The 21,943-nt window shown below is 36.9% G+C and overlaps 1 protein-coding gene across 1 annotated transcript in view; it reads left to right on the forward strand.

The window, feature by feature from the left end:
• Nucleotides 1-19,944, forward strand: part of LOC124612367 (protein wings apart-like) — a gene marked incomplete in the record, with an annotated part of 96,077 nt that extends 76,133 nt beyond the window's left edge. Inside the window, 3 exon segments of the mRNA XM_047140535.1 lie at nucleotides 9,824-9,912; nucleotides 10,044-10,145; nucleotides 16,971-19,944. Coding sequence (XP_046996491.1) covers nucleotides 9,824-9,912; nucleotides 10,044-10,145; nucleotides 16,971-17,102 — 323 coding nt within the window.
• Nucleotides 19,945-21,943: the final 1,999 nt, after the last annotated feature.

Here is a 21,943-nt window from a genome sequence, read left to right on the forward strand (position 1 = left end):
TGATATTCCATACATTAGTTCATACTTAGACAGCGTCCAGCTTGTGAATGCTATAGTTCTCTTCTGTATCTTTCCATCTGTCATTTTCTCCTGGAAAACTGCAGGTGCAATGCAGAAAGGCAGTGACATGTCCGGATAGTATAATACTTTACTATTAACTAAGCTGCTCTTGGTAGCTTCAAATTCCTTATCACACTTAGCAGACCAACTCCATTTAACAATATTTTTGAAATAACCTTCATAGATTTGGTGAATTCATACTGTAATCACTGATGAATTTTCGATAAAGTGTATATAGCTCAATAAATGACTTCAGTTTCTTCCTATTTGTTGTTCTCCTGCACTCAGCTAGAGCCTTTAGGTAGTATAACCTCAGAAGTTAACAGATGATGTAAGAATGACAATCCTTCCTGCAAAAATTCACATTTATTGAGGTTAAGAGTCATTCCTCCTTTATATATAGCTGTGAACACCACCTCTAGTATTTGGCAATGTCTCTGCCATCAGCTGCTGTTTATCAATACGTCATTAACATACACAGTAAGTTTTCCCAAGAACTCATATCTAAGAACATGATTTAATTTAGCCAGACCAACACAGCCACTGATAAATGTAATCTAAATGGAACCATTCTAAACATAAATGTTCTCCCTTCAAATAAAACTGCAATATACTTCCTGCTGTCTTCAGCTAACTTCACCTGCCAGAAACCATAATTAAATCTACATTAGACATGACCTGTATATTGTTAAAAATTTTCAAAAGTTCATTCATGTTCTCAGTTGGTCATTGTCTTTTAGAATTATTTTGTTCAGTCTCTTTGCATCTGACACAATTCTCAAAGAACCACCTTTCTTTTTTACTTTATCAGTCGGGTTACTATACTCATTCTTGCCCAACTCAATAATCTTCCAATGTAGCATTTTCTTTGTTCTGGCTCTTACTGCTTCCTTGTCTGCCACAGCAATAATGAAATGTTTAATACTAATTACTTCATGGGGCATTATCTTTAAATGATATTTAAAATTAACTACTTTCCCAGGCTTATCTCAAAACACGCCTTTATATTTACTCAATAGTTCCTTGACCTGTGAGCTTTGATCCTTTGAAAGATGTTTGATCTCTTTATGACTTATTGGCTCCAGAGAATATGGCCCCCCACTATGCTTGTTCTCCCTTTTTAGGTGAATCATCACATTACTTCTTGTCAGTTCATTTTTAAGTTTGACTCTTTTTATGCTACCTCCATCATTAAATTCCAAAACTTTGTGCGTTACAATAATATTGTGTCCATACTTACTAATAAAATTCATCCCGAGAATAATGTACATAGCAAGGCCAGGCCCCACAAAGCAGTCTATATCAAAATACTGTTCCTTAATCTTAAAATGTAATAGAATTTCCATCTTTACTGGCTTGCTACATCCCCCAGTTGCAGTCTTTATTTTAACCCTAGTTACAGTCAACTCCACCTAATATCTGCTTCTTATCTGTTGCCAGAACGATTCAGATACAACTGACACATTAGAGCCAGAATCTAATAGTGCTATACTTTCTACATTTCTCACTTTGAAATTAATATTTGGTTGAACTTTTTCAGTAACTACCCTCTTTAATTCAGTCTCTTCCAACAGATCTGTTTCAATTTCATCCATGCTCTCTCTATCGATTGTATGATAAGTCTTATACATACTCCCATAAACAAACCCTTAACCACTTCCTGTACATCCTGTTCACTCCTTCAATTTTCCTTGTCACTTTAAATTTTAAATTATCCCATTCTCAGGAATTAACATTTTATGTATCTTATCATGAGATACCAAGTAATTAACATCATACTCGGCTTTCTCTTTTCTCACCCAGTCACTATTAATATTCTTATTTAGAACCACCTGACAATGTTCCATAAAAACATTTGTCTGAGCTGCTTCCCTAGGACAAAACTCAACATTTTCATTACTTCAGTCAGCCTCAACTTCACTCACTAACTCATCATTACCTCAAACAACATTATTAGGTGCACCCACTGGTGCAGCCACAGCATTTTCATATAAATCATTACCTACTGCGTAACCATGTGCAGCCACTGGTACAGACATATCAGTATTATCACTAACAGCGCATACTCCACTTTGAGCTGGCTCACATACATTAATATCTGAAGAACTTCATCATTACTCACCTACATGTCCACTAAAATTACCCAATAATTTCGTTATTATTTGCTTTGCTCTTCATTCCCACATGGACACCTATTTCTACTTCTGGCAGAGTCACTGCCTCTGTTTCAAAATTGCCTATAATCTTCATTGAAGTTAAACCCACCATTTTTTCTTCATTATCTTCTAGTTCAACCATTTTATTTCTGGCAAACAATTCCCCAACATAATAGCAAGAATCAGCATTGTTACATTTGTTCATATTGCATGTGTTATTGATATTATTCCTCCTGTTCCAATCACTGTAGTCATTAAACCCTTCTCACATATTTTCATTACCTATTATTGCATCCATATTGCATAAAGCTATTTCTCTTCCGTGTTTCTCACTAGTTCTCTTCCCTATTGTAACCTTGTCTGGTCCTATTCTTTGCATATCCATTAGCCCCGCTGTGGACCTTGAGTGAGGCTCCCTTCAATTTTCCAACTGTCTGCCTTGAAGACTTGCACCCTGTACACTCATTGAAATTATTATTGTAATTACCTCTGGCATGTTTTCAGTTACTATCCCTCTGCTCAACAAATTTTGATCTGTAATGCAGAGCCTTATCCATGTTTTCTGTGAAATCCAGAAATGCTTCTACAGAATCAGCAGGGCTCTGGATTAGTTATTAAAGAGATTTCTGTAAGAACCTCTGCTGTCCTATCCAAATGTATTAATTGATTTAATTCTGTTGCACATAATTTCCTCATGCTCTCTTTACCACTCTTATATCCTGTCCCATTCAGAAATTCATTTTGTAACTTTACTTGTGTAACTCACCCCAGTATTTATTTAAGAACATAATTTCAAAAGTCGTGAAATCAACGAATTGCTGTACATGCTGGTTACCTCATGTCTGCACTCCCCCTTTTAATTGCCTCTTCATGAATTTAATTTTAACCATCTCACTCGTGCAACAGAATTATCTTTACATACAGCTAAGAAGTCCACTGCATGGTACTTACTCCTCCACTGAATGGTTTTGTACACAATCCTTGCCCCATGGAATGTCCCATCGTTAAATTCCCTAGCCCAGCTGTTACATTACGTATTGATTCCTTCAATTCATTTATTTTTTTCTCTCTTTTACTTACTCCCCTTCAGCTTTTCACCTATACTTTTACAACAATCAACAATGCCATCATTCACTGATTTTCACTCTGCATTTGCTTCTATTTCATAATTTATACATTTCTTTTCTTGTGCCTCCATTAGTTTCACAAGATAATCTTCCATAGTTTCCTCTTTGACTACCAATCCCTTTCCTACCTCATCAGCTTTGTAATTAACTCTCTTGACCATTTTAACTGTATTTTCAACTTTGTAATCTCATTGAATTTACTATCTAGCTGATCAAATTTTGCACTCACTACACATATCAGCAAGCTCCAATTCTATTTCCTCCAATTGTGAATTTATATTTCCAGTTATTTCAGTTTTTATACTCCCAATTTTATGCTTCAAACAATGGACTGTAACAATATTATGAAAAGGAAAGTTGCTACTCACCATATAGCAGAGATGCCCACGCTGTCCAACCCACCCTGTGTTGAATATTTCTTGGCTGAATACAACTCGCGCAGGGACAGTGTGAATTTTTGGCAACTTTGAGCTGTAATATCCCGGGCAAAAGGTTTTGTAAAAAAATAAAATTTGGCCATCTTGTACAACTTTATGCATTCTCTTAAGAATAATAATGAAAAGAATTTTACAAGCCGTATTGAGCCAGAAAATTGTAGGTAAATCGGCCAAAAAAATAGGTGCCCGAAAAAATTTCAAAGTTTGGCTTCTTGCATCTCCCGAACTAACGCTATGACGAACGTGAAACTTGGCATGTAGTAACCTACCAGCACAAGGTTCTTAAATAAAGTTTCATTTCCATAGCACTTTTCAGTACTGAATTAATTAAGCGCAAAATTGAAGATTTAGTAAAAAATGTGGTATTTTCATTCCGATTTTGCTAAAAAAAACTATGCTCTGTAAAACGTACCAAGCTGTACAACTGGAACGAAAGTTAGGTGCGAAAATCAGGCCCGAAAACAATGTAAACTTTGGGTTTGCGTATCTAGTAGTATAAACACATGATGGGTTGGGGTTGGGTTGTTTGGGGGAGGAGACCAGACAGCGAGGTCATCGGTTTCATCAGACTAGGGAAGGATGGCGGCCGTGCCCTTTCAAAGGAACCATCCCAGCATTTGCCTGGAGTGATTTAGAGAAATCATGGAAAACTTAAATAAGGATGGCTGGACGCGGGATTGAACCGTTGTCCTCCCGAATGCGAGTCCAGTGTGCTAACCACTGCGCCACCTTGCTCGGTGGTGAATGCATGATGAAAATGAAATTTAGAGTGCAATATATTGACTGCACAACGATAAGGATTAAAAATTTTTATTCCCGTACTATTTTTCCAATAATCTACAAATTAGTCGAAAAGATGTTGATTTTTATGAAAAGATGAAAACAGGGTATATTCAATACTTCTTTTTCAAACATCGTTTTCTATTAATTCTTCAAACCCAGTCTCATTCAAACAACAAATTTTAAGCTCTCCACCCTCCCCAGAACAATAAGATTAATTTTCGATATTGGCTAACAACGGAGGCAAAGTAGCAAGAACAATTGCACTGAGAAAAGAGCTTTAACTCTGGCATGTTGTTTCTCGTTGATCAAAGGTGTTAAAATCAGTTATGGAAAACATGTTTTGTACAAGTAGACCGAATGTGCTCTACATTTGTGCTGCTAAGGGTAAAAGAATATAACTATCCTTGTTACGTGTTAATAATTTAAATGTATCGTACGCAGATTAATACATGGATTTTGTTATACTGGCGCAATGTCCTCGGTGTAATCACATTTTCCACGGTACAGATATTGCAACATCTCAATCACCAAGTCCGCTTATTTGGCAGTAAACTTCTACATATGAAGAAGTCAGGCTTCTTTTGAATAATTCTACACCTGTTGCATCTATTTCCCAACCTTCTTTTCGATCCGGGCTTTGGACCGGCACTGGCGAATTTTTTTACATTTTTGCCTGTTTTTTAGTAATTCATTCAGAAGCGTCAATAAACTTTCTCAGATTTAGTTCCCAATAATTAGTAATGCTTCTTTGTATAATAAGTCTCAAAGCCGGGCACAACACATAAAGGAAAGTTGCAAGTTTTGCATTGGTATCTAGTTTGCCGGCAGTTTCTGTTTCGTGCAAACCATGCATCTGCACATTTGTGTACTCTTCTGTGATGTTCACTCACGATAACAGCCGGAAAATGTCTCCCTGTGAATCACAGAGGATTCTTGTCGTTGTAGTGCTTTCCCCTACCAGCCTTTCTCTGTTCTGTACCATATTTTTCTAAAATCTCCCTTACAAGAGAAAAGTGAAACTCTGCGAGTGCCATTTTTCGCCCTGTTACCGACCGGTGGAGAGCATGAGCATTTAGAATGCAAAAGTCCAGAATGTGAAAAAAATATTTCTTATACCATTTCACAGTCTTACGCACTGATCCCACTGAGCTCAGTAACATGTCACAACGGTCAACTGCACCCATACTCAAATTGTAATCTTCAATACATTGCAGTTTCTTTTTTTTTTTTTTTCGCCAGTATTTCTGTCAGTCTTCTCTGTTTCAACAATTTGTGATGTGTGACTTGTGGTCAACATGTACCTCCTCTCTCTTATCGCACCACTTGCCAGCAAGGACCTTGTCAGTGGACCTAAACTCAGTTTCTGCTTGTTTTAAATTCTTCTGCAGTTTTTTTTATCGTACGAACGGCTCCACGTTGGCTGTTCCATGGCTCTGAAGCCAAAGAAATAGGTCCAGGCTGGAGTACCAATTATTGACTTATAGAATACGACCCTGTTCCAAATATGGTCCCATAAGAGTTGCCACTACGTCGCCACTTTTTCCCAAATTGTGGAACCCAATTTCTGTTGTTGCAGCCGTATATACAATAAAATCTAAAATATACCCACTCTGACAGTCACACAGTAAAATGTCGTTATTCCAATTCTACTTCACTTGGAATAAATTGCTCAAAAGATAATGGTCTTTTGAACAGCAAGAGACTTTCATCTATACAAAGCTTGTGACGTGGGCGAAATGAATTACGAAGCGTCTTAGGAACTTTGTCAACAATCTTCCTAATTTTAAATAGACTGTCACCTACGGTACTCGCACAGTTATCACTGAAGTGTAACATTCTCAGAAGCAGACAAAAACGGTCTCGGGACATAATTTCGCTGAAAATTGGTGTGTTCAAAAGTGTATCTCTGGGCCAATAATCACTTAATTTTAACTTCTTAACTTGCGCCATTAGAAGGCAAACAGCAACAAAACAAAACATTTCTTCAAATCCAGTGTCTTTCCACTTTGACAATCGAGAATTCACAGATTCTGTAGTATTTTATCTGGTGTCAATGTAAAAAAGCTTTGTTTCGTCTGCAATAAATTGCAACAGTTCTTGAGACATAAATATCACAAAAAATGAAAGAATTCTTGGGTCAGTATCTTATTGACACTTGTGTCCTGAGTTCGAGTCATCAAAGTAATGGTTTAATGGCTGGAAATCAGTTACTTTCCATTCAAATGTGTCACTTAAGCATGCTCTTGTCCAAACCGTTTCACTGTCATTTTGATTCCTCGGATTCAGAGGAACTGCTAACTGTAATTCTGGCTGTCCCCCCTGATGTAAAGGGCTGAGGACTACAACTTCGAGATTCTGTTGAAGACTCATCACTGTTAGCAACATTAGATAATTCACACTCACAGTCGCTCTTAGTGAGCATATCCAGGATTTCTTTATCTGTGCAACCACAGTGATGTGACATTTCTCACGTAGAAAACAAGAAAACTGACGAAAATACAGGAATCTTAATTCGAATTCTGCAAAGAGGGAACACAGCAACAACACGCTCGAATTACAGTCAGACCACTGAACAGCTACTGGAAGAGCACTGCGGGAAGACAGTTCTGCATGTATACACGTCTGTAGCGCTCAGGTAGCTGTGACTCAGTGTGCCTAAACTCGCCCCCAGCGGTGGGAAGGCCAGTGGGGTGGGACACATAAACATGTCCTTAGCGCTGTAAGGAAGAACCGAGGCATGACGAGTTTACACGTCCCCAGCAGTCAAAGGGTTAGTGATGACTACTTTTCGAGTCACAGGTCCCTCCGTATTATGTTGTCCTGTGACCATACCACCATAACATACCCCTGTTTCTGTCTGGAAAAGCCCCGATGACCACTGGGCCTTGTCGCTTGCTAGCTGCCTTTACTTCCAATTAGCTCGCCTGTAATAGTGTCCATCTGACAGCTGGCCGCCCCGACAAACATTCATACCAGCCCACTGTCATCCTGTCAGATTCTCCCCTGGTCTCAGCCTTTGCTAGTTCCTGTCCTCCACCTACCTATCCCCTTCCCTGCTTCCACTCCAGCAATACATATGCAATATAGCCCAACAGTGTGCGCCTTTTCTACTTCTCTCCCCCATCCCAGCATAGCCTTCAGATTGTGCACCTAGCAGCCCTTTGCTGTCCGTACCACATCCCTGCACACTCTCACAGTCAGAAAAGTATCTTCTCCCACCTTCACCCTACCCTGTTATCCCTCCCCATCTCCACCTCAAACCACCTCCTTAACACCTCCATCCATCCCAACAGATTTCTGCTTGTGTCAGGCGAAGTTGTAGTCCACAGAGGACCTCAGTGGCCCTTGTGTGTGTGTGTGTGTGTGTGTGTGTGTGTGTGTGTGTGTGTGTGTTTCCATTTCAGCAGGAGGACTTCTTTGACTGAAATCTTGAATTTTTAGCAGTCTCTTTCATTGTGCCCAATGACTGCCCCATGTGCTGAGTGGCATTGCGTGCTTTTCATGTTATTATTCCATCGTGGAATTAACATTGTTTGATTTTACTTAACATCTGACTAGCTCTCTTGACTAGTTCTATTGGTTTTGTTTTTTCCTGTATTTTTCCCCCAGAAGAAAACGTTTTAGATGAAAAGGAGGGGAAGTACAAAGAAATCACTCTAATTTTATTTTATATTTGCACATAATGTTTTGTGTGTTATAAATGTAATTTTTTCCTTGATGTGGCACTATAAAATGTTGGATTTCTGATATGTACCAAAAGCATAACCCTCTCGCCCTAAATTAGTATCAGACGTCCCAAACTCAACTTTAACTTTGTTGTTTCTTTGTACTTGACAGCAGTTGTCTGTAATTCAGAGTGTTCAGGCAGTACATACTTGCTGATGTACATAATGAATAGTTGCCAACTGTTGTGGATTGATCACAATTCTTACGGATTTATCAACTTAATTACGAAGCTGTGAGAAGTTACTAAAAATTTTTGGAAATAGACATTTTATAATTTGATTTTTAATGAAAAGGCCCTGTTTACATTTCACTAATATTATGTTACTAACATTATTTATAAACACTAATGATTTCCTTGCTGGGTACTCAGTAAACCTGTCCAAGAATGAATTTGTCACCAAGGCTTATTAAAAGTGTGTTTATGCTGAATTCAAAACATGTTCTGCAACATTGTTTGCACATTGTTGTGACTAGCACTGGGCTAATGATGACACATCATCTTGGCTACACAAAACCAAAGCTCCACAGTTGTGTCTGTACAGATCAAAAGGGACATTGTTCCTGGCTTGCAATCACTAAATGCCACTGTTTGTTTTTGCCCTACCTGCAGTGGTGTATGTTTTCTTAATCTGTTTTCCTGTATGAAATGGAGTGGACAAAAAGCAAAATTTATGAATTTGTCACTCTCTGTGATGTAGAGGAATGGCTCTGAAAAGTTGAAAGTCATAGTAAAAGAATTTATGCTTTCACTTCTCAGTAGCACAGTAACAACAAAGACAACAGGATTCATTTTGTGCCTTTGGAAAAAATTGTTGTCAGTAAGTTTCATAAACTGCCATAAAAAAAAAATTACACTACTTTCTATTAAGCAGAAATGAATGTATGTAGGAGGCAGCTGTCAATTGTAGACATGGATGTGGCAGGGAGATAATCAGCTGCAGATACCATTGTTACATTCATGTGAAATGTGAGTGACACTGAGGATGAAGTTGTTTTCTTTATTGAAGATGGTACTTGGTATTAGAAAATAAAAATAAATGTGTGACCAATTAAATATATCTTCATTAGGATTTGAAAAATGTCTGAAATACATCAACAAGGTCCTTTGGTAATTGATGATCATTAATTTAAATTTATAAGTAGCCAGTGGAGTGAGGAGAAACTGCAAAATTTGCTGCTTGTGGAGTGTCTCGTGTAAATCCATTGTCTACCCATCTGTGAATAACATTAAAACTCCCTTAAGGGAGGGGGGGGAGGGCGCTCAGTGCCTGGAGATGACTTTGGCATGTGAGTACAAGTTATGTATGAATGTGTGCATTTTTCTAAATTTGAAGGACTTGGTCCCATAGCTTTGTCTGCATTTTAAATGCACTGTGTATATGCCTGTGTGCCACTCAGTGCCTCCCCTATGTGGTTACTAGCAATTTACCCTAATTAATATTGTGGTTATTCCATCCTGGATTTTCCATTGTTTGACTTTAACACTTATATAATTGTGATGAAAGTGACACTAATAAATGCCATTTCACTACAGTGTTACAGAAAGCTGGTCGTAATATGGAGCATACTCTCATTGGTGCTTACGTAGGTCTGCTGTTGGGATATCTTGTTATAGATAATAAGGTAAGAAACTAAACATTGATTCATATTATACATAAAAGGAGCAAATTTTGTAAATAAATTTGAATTTTATTGTGACAGCCATAGCAGATGATTCAAAGAAATTTGATGTAAGCAATTTATGTCATTTCCAGGACTATGAACATCTGATTCGTCAGTACCTGCCTGAGGGAAATTTCAAGACAATAGTTGGTGTGCTGCAGAAGGTTTATGACTTCATGAATCTCACAGCTTCTGTAAGTAATTGTGATTACAAATGAAAATTAAATACGCCCCAGAACATTAACACATAAACACATAATTTACACGGTGTATAAAAATGGCCAATGGCTCTGTGGTGAAGTGCTTGACAACAATATCAATATTATTATTTTTTCTGTCACTTAGTATTTCTTTCTACTCTGGCAATATTTGATGATGCGAAAAATGCAGAAATGCACAGTAGTTCAGAGGATGACAAGGGCAAATGCCTTGTAAAGCTGCTGTTGAGAGTTTTACCCTGTTAAAAAGGCTGAGTAATATATGATAGGAGGCAGAAGGCAACAAAAATAGTTTACCATATTTTCAGATTTCAGAGTCAGGGTTTATTCCATCCACAGGTAATGAGGAAAAAAAGAAAAAGAATAATTAATGGTTTGCAAAATGTTTGGGTGTTGTTGAAAAGATTTAGCTACTAACAACCCAAGAGAAGAAAAGAGGGGTGTTGTAGTCTGCAAATAGCCATAATGTCTCTCTGGAAGTTCTTTTTAACACTTGTGAGCAGTCAAATTAAAGACACCTACATATTAGCATTTAGAATCTTTTATGCCCTGCCGATGACAGTGACATGCCTTGACATGGCCTTAACAAGGCAGTGTTGGAGAGCTATCGTGAGACATGACCACTACAATTTGCAAAGACTGACCAGTCCCTCACACCTTGGTTGGGGTTTCCCCAGGTGTGGTCAGTAGTATTTAGCCTGTTGACCTATTAGGACACACAAACATCCCCATCTCCATCGAGTGTTACACCAATAATTATGACACAGTTCAGAAACAATGGGCTAATGCATTGTCTTGGTGAAGTTACAGGTCACTTGTACAGTAGGTAGACACATGGGTGTACAAGTTGTGATAAAAGATACGGTGAATGAATCTTTTTAGCTGCAACTGCTGATGCTAAAATCATTTGATATACAATCACTCAGTGTAATTTGTCTTTGAGCCTGATCCATTGAGACAGGCTGTGTCAAGTTAGAACACGCTTTGGCTTGTCAGTTGTGTCCAGAGACGCTACGATAAGGTTGTGTTTATCATGTCCGTTGTGCATCATGGATTTTGAACAACATCGGAAAACAGTAAGTTCTGTTTCAAGTTGCAAAGATGAGTCAGTGGAAGATGAGCAATGTTCGTTACATCCCTTATTGTCAAAAACATAAAAAAACTGTGCAAAATGTGGCAAAAATTGTTTGTTCAAACGGGCGAATAACTGTTCAAGAGCTTACCAAAGAACTTCACATCTTGTTTGGGTGTGTGCAAAGGGTTTTAACTAATAACTTGCAAATGAGATGAATGAGTAAAAAACTTTTCCTCAGGAAAATCATGTGTCAGTTTGCACATAGTTGATGGATCTCTTCATTCAGATCTGGACTTCTTGTTGTGTCCAAAATAGTGACTGCAGGTCAAGCTTGGGTCTGTCAGAATAACCCTGAGATGAAAATTCAGAGTTTCCAATGGAAAACCAGTGAAGCTTCTTGCCCTAACAAGGCAAGTTAGTCAAAATCGAGTATCAAAGTTGTGGTCATTCAGGGTGTATACAACCCGGGAAATCCAAGAAAAATCCAGGAATTTTTTCAACTGGGAAAAACCCGGGACTTTTTTAGAATTCCAGAAATTTTACTTTGTTTTAGTTTGCAGTAAAATTTTTGTAATCCTGAATGATAAGAAATGATACTCTAACAAAGAATATTACTGTATTCTGCTACTGCATGATAATACTGCAACAGTAAAACATAAATGAGAGAAAAAAACGAAAATTGAAGTTGCAAAGGAAATGCACCATATACAGCAACAAAACCCAGGGTTCTCACACAAGCATCTGCCAACAGCAAAATTTGTCAAATGCTTTAGAACGAAGACTATGCAGAGCCTCATAGCAGAAAGCTGCTTTCAATCAGCATGACGTCACAACTGTTTACATTAGATTCGTTTGAGCAGTTAACAGTGAGCTCATGTACATGTACAGTTGAGTCACGTATGAACAGTGTCTTCTCCTGCTTCTGGCTACACTAAGTGCAACTGTTAGCTGTATCGACAGTAGCAGCAAGCAGCCAGATTCTATCCGCAAAAAATTTTCTTGCCAGATTCGCGGATGTGTGGAGTAGTGTGAGTTGTAGTTGGGAGGGGGTAGTCTCCACGTGACCTGTGTTTATGTTTCCTCTTTTTTTACAGCTCTCACGTCAAATGAAAACAAAATTGATTTGTGTGGCCGGGAACTTTCATGTGAATTAAAATACAGTCATACAGTCACATAATTACTGAAGGCTAAAATATGTTATTTGTTGCAGTTTTCAGATTTTGTTTTATTTCCACTTTTTGACAGTCAAGCATTAATCGTCTAGCAGAACAATGAAGTTATTTTTGTCAGTTTGCTAAAGAAATTTGGCTTGTATTAATTTTTTCTGCTGAGGCAATCAATTTCTTTCAGACAAAGTGTTTCGTTCCACACTATTGGCTAGTATCGACTGTTCACTGAATTACAAGTTAGTGTTTTCATCTTCGGGTACATACGGGATTACGCGATAATAAAGAACCAAACATGAGAAAATACAGTACTGGTACTCCAAGAAAATTTACATCCTGAAAACCACACTGAAAAGCTTAATATCAGGTTGAGCTACATCATTGTGAATTTGGACAAATCAATGCGCACTTTAAGCCGAATTATGCATTTTAGTATGGTTTATGAATTCCAGTGCTCTTGGAGTATCCTCTGATGTCTTCTTACTTTTATGATGTATTGTAAGAGCTCTTAATGTTTCACACATACAAACATACGGGCTACCTACACATTGTAGCTGCACATGCGCAATAACACCTGTTTTCTGGCTCTCTCTGGCAACTGCTGAAATTAACATATTTCTAACAAGTCACAGGAAAATATTGCGAATGATGGTTTGAAAAGTGCTACTTTCAAAGTAAATTTCCTTTAACACAAGATGAATTATGTTACATGTGAGAATATGCAGTTAATTTCTTAAACCACAGAGCACTTGACTCTCGTTGAAAAATCAACACTTTTAGGATGAGCCATAGAAGAAATTCAAGCCCAGAAAATCAGACATGTATGTCATTATCTAAAATTTTTGTGGCACAGTTGTGTGATGTATCTTAAAGTGTAACACACACAAAAAAAGATCAGTATTATATGTGAAAGCTATGTTTTCCTTGTAGCTACACTATGCATATTAATTTAGAACATTTATTTTTCCTGTTTGTGTCTTCATGCTACTGAGCAGTGATGTTGCTATTGGCTGACTACATCAAGTGCCCTATGCCTTGAATATGCGATGCCAGCGGCTGCCAAGATCATGTGACCTGAACAGGCTTACAAAAGCTCATCGCAGTCTAGATTTAAACTGACATGCTGTGTTCGTTGAAATTCAAATTTATACATTCCTCATACGAAAATATGCAGCATATCGTATTACAAAAATATACAGTGTACATGTTGCTGCTCATCAAAGATCTTTCCAAAACGGTTTTTTCTTTTGCTGTGTTTTGTTTTCTAAAGTGCTGGAAGTTCTACGCCAGTGTATAAAATAACATAAACCATAGCCGTTCGTAGGATTGATAAGTTTTACAGTTCTGAGGGAAAGCTTACTGTCACTTAACACGGAAAAAGTGTATTTTCAATTGGGAAATGAGTTTTTTTCCTTGTCCACATACACACCCTGTCCTTGGTTTTCTCAATACTGAGGGCATAGTTTGATTGGAGTTCTTTTCAATGGCAACAGCTGTAAACGCCGAATTTTAGAAGGGTGACTGCAATTTTTGTGAAATGATGTACAAAGAGAGAGACCAGAAAAATGGCCCCTGTGGCTTCCTTCTTCGTCACGAGGTCTTCGTGCAGAGTAGTATTCATGTCTTTTCATATCTGACTTATCAGATTTAGCACCATGCGATTTCTGGCTCTTCCCAAAAATTAAGACCTTGTTTAAAGAAAAACATTTTGACACCATGTTAGAAATGCTTCCAGTCGTGGATTCAATGTTGGGATAGTGCATTGCTATCCAAGGACAGTACTTTAAAGGAGATTGAATCAGATTCCATTTGAGCTTATTAATTTGTTTCTGATAAAATTATTCATTGTATTTCTTGATTACACCTCATACATATTCAGATATTTAGTTCCTATATTGATTGCCGTTGAGACACAATGGCTTATACAAGGTATCCTGGGAGGAATTCTAAATATATGAGAGGAATGATAGTCTGAAGCATAAAAGACAAGTAAACGTGGACTCTAAAATTAGAGCCAAGAGCATTTCTCCACCTCTAAATCTTTTGAACAGGTATCTTCTAGTGCAAACTGCTTTAAATGTTTTGGTAGGTGGTGTTATGGACCAAAACAATAAAAAAATGTTCAGTAAACATTGGCTAGTAGGTCAATTGCTGCCAATGCATCGAGTGAGCGTGCTCTGGCTGCATTAAAATTTGCCCATCCTGTGCTCTGTTTTCATCAAAGTATAATGACATTTGTGCCATGTGACAAGCTAAGCTATTCCTACTGCTTTTATCACAGCTGTTTTTTCTCTGCAATACAGCAATTAATTGTTAAAGACTGCATATTGTCATTTCGTAGTGCTCCATTCAAAGGTGGAGCAGGAGAAGAAACATAACAACTCACCAAGAACCCTTTGTTATCAGTTTATACAAGTATTTGTGTTCACTCCTTTTGTGTTGTATATTTAGGATGGCGATAAATAAAGCCTGTCAGACAGCACGCGTATTACAGTAACAATAAGTCAAGAGTTGCTCATATCTTGGTTGACACCTGCCTAATGAAGATTAAATTCAGGTCTACATTTTCTGTGTGTACATCTACGTCAGTACTCCGCAACTCACCTGACAGTGTGTGCCAGAGAGTACTTATGGTACCACCAAGTGAGCACTGTTGTCTACAGTGCTATGAATCTCATGGAGGAACAGAGTGAGTAGAGTTTTGAAAGATCTCTGCAGAATCCTCGTTGATTTTTATAGAGGAGATTTTCTTTCTTCAAAACCACCATAATACATGAGCATAATTCCGTAACAGATTGATGACAGTGATACAGGCCTATAATTATGCGCATCTGTTCTACAATCCTTCTTGCAAATGGGAATGACTTGCATTTTTGTCCAGTCACTAGGTACCCTTCGTTGCTCCAGCAACTTACGATAAACTGCTGCTAGAAGGGGAGTAAGTTCTTTCGGAAAATCTCCATATAATCTTGCGGGTTATCTCATCTGGTTCTGAAACCTTTCCACTATGATTGTAGTTGTTTTTATATTCTGCAGTCAATTATGTCAACATCTGCTATTACCAAGTTCGTACGATGATTGAAAGAGGGGACCATATACAATCTTCCATTGTGAAACAATTTTGGAAGACTGAATTCAGTATTGTGGCCTCTCTCTTGTCATTTTCTGTTTCGGTGCCATTATGGTCACTGAGTGACTGACTGGACAGAGGATTTCAAACTGCGTGATAATTTTATGTATGGCCAAAACTTCATAGGGTTGTTAGTCAGATCAGTTGACAAAATTTTACATACAAAGTAATTGACTGCTTGTCTCATTGCTCTCATTATGCTCATTTTTGCTTCTTTCAGCTTTAGTTTGTCAGCTAGATTTTAACTTCTCTTGAATCTTGCGATAAAGCTCTCTTTGTTTTGATAGAAGTTTCCTAACACAGCTATTAAACCACATCCCTTAAGATCTTGCTCGGAACATTCTTGTTTAAAATATTATGAAAAGGGATAGATTTCTGCCCGCCGTAAAGGTGACACATTGAGTTGCAGACAGGCACAACAGAAAGATTGGTACACATTGAGCTTTCAGCTAAAACACTCTCCAGAAAGGAGACGGACACACACACACACACAACGTGCTGACAAGAGCGGCCAGTAATAGTGGTCATGTGTGCACGAGGTGTGCTTTCTTGCGTGAATGTGTGCGTCTGCAACTCAGCGTGTCATCTTTATGGTGACTAGAAATCTATCCTTTTCATAATATTAATTATATTCCAACTTGGACTTTACATTGGTTTATATTCATATCTAAGGCACTTTGAATGATGCTTTTTGAATTTTTTTCATTTGGCTCCATATCTTCATCTCCAGAACTGAATATTTGATGTTCGCTACTCAGATACATTGCAGTTTGTATCCTCTCATTTTCATGTGTGTAAGTCTGTTGTTTACACACCATAGACACTATAATTCATACTTGAGTGGCGGATAACTTACAGACAAGAATTACAGAAAAACTCATATTGTATTCCACAAAATATCAGCTTTGAAACAGCTGCCTCACCAGTGCAATCTGTATTGACTTTGGTTGCTTATGCACCTGCCTTATCGCCTGTGTACCGGATCATAAGGCTGTATATAGATCTGCTAAATAGTGTTGTTGATTAAATTGGTCATTTGCAGGCATTTAAGTAGATAATTTCAGACAGTTAGTGAAAATACACAGGTTATTGTTATGTCTTACAAATGTGGACACCATGAATACAAGACCACACCTTTTACTTGCAAATCCAGCAAACGATATATTCTCACTTCACCATTGTTGCCACTTTAAGCCATTTACAGACTGCTTATTTACATCATCATTAGCAATGATTACCATCATATTTTGCTTACTGTATCTGAAAATGCTGACTATATAAATAATTTTGTTAGATATAAGGAAAATATTTGCCAAAATGAAACTGAAATTAAATATAAATAACAATATTTAATTGTACATATTGTAAATATTTTTGTTGTAATGTATTATTATACTCAAAGAAGAAATTTCTCTCTTTCTTTACAACAGGCTGTAGGCAGCAGTAGAGGAATAGCTCAAACTCGCCGTATAATTAACTTCCTGGTACAGTGTGATGGCCCAAGTACCAGTGATCAGGACACCCTATCATCTCATTTTAGCTTGTCTGACAACATTTCGTGATAGGACCTATGCATGTGGGATTCGTTATTAACTGCTTGTGCAAACTGAAATAATTGAAGTGGTTTCCAGGTTAATTTTAAACATATGAAAATACGATAGTGTAAGAAGAGCTATTATCTGAAATGTACGGTTTATGTTTTGTGTATAGTTACTTTTAATTTATTTCCCATTTTTAAGATTAAGCTGCAGCAATTTCATATTTATATAAAAAGCTGTGAAGTAATGTGATACAGTTCGTGTTATGATTGTGTGTGTTGTGTTATCTGTAAATTTTATCTGAGAATTTGATCAGCACCATTTTATTCCTCTTGTTAGCTTACCGTAATTGTTGCATAATATTTAAGCTGACCAAAATGGCAGACTCTGAGAGCACTAACTTTAAAGACTTTTTAATTTTTCACATTATTTTGGAACAGTATGATTAGAAACTTCTGAAGTGGTCTTACCAATAATGACATGTACATACAGTGTATTGTTAGAACATATACTTATAAAATGAAAAGTTTTATTTATTTATTTTAGTATAGCTGTGTGTTGTACAAACTTGACTGGGAAGAGGCTCAAATATATTGTATACAAATTTAGTTTTCTCTTCAGTGGTGAACAATAACACTGCATAACTGTTTGAATTGACTTGTCCAGTGGTCACTTCATTATTGGACGCTGTAATTTTAATTTTGTACAATAGGATGATATCGTGCAGGCTTCTTCTCAGGGAAATATTTTATTTGTATTACTTTTTAAAACTGTAAATAGAAGTCAGACTTTTTAAAAAAATTGACATATTTTATAAAATTCCATGTGTACAGTAATTTGTGGACTAAATGTTAATATTTTCTGTTTTGATATAATACACTCTACATGCCAGTGAAATTTTGTCATTTGAAGCATAGGTTATAAACAGATGCCTTACTTATGATTCAATTTCCAAAATAATGACCGTTCACTACATTGTTTTTTAACCTTCAGACAGTATTTTGAACACAATATCAGTATAAATCATTCTTCTTCATCATTCCTTCTATTTGGACCAAATGAATTACATATATTACATCACACAATATCTTTAGTGAGCATACAAATACCTGAAAATAATGTTGTGATATATGTGTCATTCCATCTGTGTGTACCAATTAATTCCAAATGTTCAGAAACAGGAAATGATCTTGACCTTGAAGATGGGCTTACTGTTGTCAATGTTTTTCACCATGTAGGGGTACAGAATCACTTACTGAAAGATTTAAGTAAGAAGATTTTAAGACATAACTTACAGTATCATTCTGTAATGCTGAACAGATCTGTTTTTATTTCTCTGGCAATATTTTGTATAAAATGAAAATTGATCTTTCGTGTGGATACAGAAAGCTTGCTCTCTCTCTCTCTCTCTCTCTCTCTCTCTCTCTCTCTCTCTCTCTGTGTGTGTGTGTGTGTGTGTGTGTGTGAGAGAGAGAGAGAGAGAGAGAGAGAGAGAGGGAGAGAGAGAGAGAGAGATGGTCAGTTACTAACTGTATCAAATGTACAGAATTTTATGTGGAATTGTTGAGAGTTTATATCCTAGTGTGACATACTTTTCCTGTTTACATTTCAGGGCATATTGTATTTAGCTGGTGATCTGAGTCACAAAAATTGTCATTTTAGTGTGATGATGATGATGATGATGATGATGATGATATTGTAATAATAACAAAAAAGGCATGGTGTAGAAGGAATGAGTATTTTCATTAATTCGTAAATGAACCCACACATGTGCATAAACATTCATTTTTGTGAACAATTTCAGATTGGTTTTGTAATTGATCTCAGACTCCACACACTATACAACATAGTGGTTATGAACTTCTGGTCAGTGAGAGGGTTGGTTGTGATGTAAAATGTTTTCATCCAGTTTTGTGTATTTAGTGTGAGATTCTATACTTGTTGGGAAACAGCCTGTTCAGTACACTTTTCTGTATTTGTGAAGTATCTGAAGATAGTGTCCGTAAAAGCTATAGATGAAACTATTTTGCATAACATCTGTCAGTACAAAATATGAATCTGTAGATTGATAAGAAATATTTTTGATGTGAATGAATTGTTGTAAAATAAAGCAGCACAACTCTTAGAGAATGTACACATTTTCCAAAATTGCATGTATTGTGTTTTAAGAGGAGTCCTGAAATTCAGTTCAATTGTATACATTACTTAAAAACAGTTCATACTTTCCTGAATTTTGTATACAAAATATTATGTCATTATGATCACATTTTATTGCAGCTTACAAATGGCCTTTTGTCAGTGTAGATTGTGGTTTTCCCCCCTCCTGAAGGCTCTGCAATTGTGTGCTGGTATGTAATGAAATCAACCTTTTGGAATTCGAGTATGTTACATTTCAGTATTGTGGGCAAGATATAAAACTTTATTTTATTGCATAATCAAGCACTGCCAAGACATTTATTCTCTAAAGATACAACTTGTGTGTGATATACATTTGGTATTTTACAAAGAAATTATGTAGCCTTACATTTCCTTTTGCTTTTGTTGTGTGTGTGTGCTGTTTTCTTTTATAGTTAATACATGTATGACTGTACTTTCTTGTCCTGTAGTCAGGTTTACTTCATTCATTTCTCCTCTCCTCATGTTTGTCAGCGACTGATGATTTGTACTGATGAACTGTAAGCTTCTGTTCCTGTAACACTCATGAGTAATTTAGTTGTCTGCACACTTATTGTGGTGTAAAACTGAGGCAGAGCATGTTGAGGAATTTTCCATTGAGTTGTGTGTGAAAATTTCCTCTTGCACCAATGTGTACATCACTGAGTCTATCAGCACCTGAAAGGCATTCACTTAAAGAAAGATGTAAACATTTCAGCTCTGCTATCTGTTTATCTCCTAATGATGTTCTGTATCTTACAATTGCTACGTTTCCATCTAAAGTTGGAGATAATTTCTATTTTCTGCTGACTCAGTTGCTTGCAAAGCCGGCAAATATAGATGTGCCTAGAAAATAGCTTTTGGAGTAGTTGCTTAGGAGAGTAAGCCATACGCTATATACATTCACTAGAGGGTCGTGTAGTGTGAAACAGTGACAGTGCTTTTTTGAATTTGGGAGACATGTTCATGCAGCCTACTGTGGACAAACTGCTGCTGTTCTGGCTACTGCATTGTATTAACTGCTGCATGTTGACCACAAAAATATCAGTGTTTGGGGAAACTCAGATTTAAAAGATTAAGCCTTTCACTGCTGTGGATGTGCATACACGTTCCGTCTGCCATTCTGCTGCAGGTGTTGTGGACGTGAACACGCTTGGATTTTCCTACACTGCTATAAATATCTGTATGCCTCCTAAGCTGCCAACCTCTCATTGATGCGGATCAGTTGCTTACATGTTTTGGCGAATAAAAAAGTTTTGAGTATTTATCATACAACATATATGCTTCATTGCATGCTATCATTTGCAGGAAACCTCATTCCGGTATCTTGAATTGTGCATGACTTTCCGTTGGATATAATACCCAGTAACTCAAGAATGAAACGAGATACAACTCTACTCTCAATTTTAAATAAAATTTCGATATCTATATTTCATTCACTGCAGTGTATGAGCTAAAATCAACAATACTCAAAGTTTTCACAATACATTTTTACCTCTGCAAAATCTTTAAGATTTCACACGATGTTTTACTTACTTCACGCAGTGCATTAATTATGGCATATAACGAAAATGAATTTAGTCCTTTATCAAGCGAAGGTATCAGACTCTGCAAGATGGGCAAAAAAATCAAATTTTGTCAACAAATAGCTTTCTTAAAGTCGTATGATAAGTATTTCATATCGTCTGGAACACCGTCTCTCAGAACAGGCACCGGCATTTGGTGAGCAGTAGAGCTATAACAAAAGTCGCCCTCAGAACAGAATGCAGAAATCTGTGTCCATAGCAGCAAAAGGGTTAAATACATGTAATGAAAGCATTTTTAAAAGTACTGAAAATGTTGGGATAAATGGAATAGTAAATTACTTTTATCACTTTTCCAGCAATATTTATGATCTCGCATATATTCGTCAGTAAAACTTATCAACTTAGTACAGTTATACTTCGGCTCCAACAACAGTAAACTGCATATATTCCTTGCTATGTGAATTAATTCGTAACTGTTACCTTTCTCATTTTCCATTAGTGTGTTTCCATTTTCTGTGACCTCTCAAAGAGCTTGAGTGTGGAAACTAGAGGATTCTACACAAAAATGTAAAATGTTCAAGCATTGCCATTGGTGGATAGAGTTAATGCGTTAACAATATAAACAGCAGCTCAAATTAACATCTGGTTGCTGGGGTAAAACAAAGCTGCCAATAGTGGAATGTAAAATTTGGTCTGCTTGTGTTTTTACCTTTCATAAATGATATACCAAAGGTATTAGGTACAGTTACAATAACAATCATAGAGGCGTGTGCTGTGTGTGTGTGTGTGTGTGTGTGTGTGTGTGTGTGTGTGTGTGTGTGTGTCACATTGCATAAATGAACTAATATTTTTTTAAACATAAATTAATGGGCAGTTTCAAAGCTGTAGATATTTGCTGATGATGAATTAATCAGGGGTTCAAATTCAATTGTAAGTGAATTATGGTATCTTCTAACACCATTAAAAAAGAAAAGGTACCAAAAGTACACATGAAAGGCAATATACTTAATGAAAGCCTATGTATAAAATTTCTTGAAGCTAAAATGTAATCTGCACACTATTAACTGGATGCTTTGCACTTGCGAGTTACAATGGTATTGTGGTAAACGTGCTGCATTATGTTGTGTACCTTTACACTCTCTTCAGGGTAAGCCAGCTAAAATCAACTAAAAAAATAAAATCTGC

The sequence above is a fragment of the Schistocerca americana genome, chromosome 1, assembly GCF_021461395.2.
Source record: "Schistocerca americana isolate TAMUIC-IGC-003095 chromosome 1, iqSchAmer2.1, whole genome shotgun sequence".
NCBI lineage: Eukaryota > Metazoa > Arthropoda > Insecta > Orthoptera > Acrididae > Schistocerca > Schistocerca americana.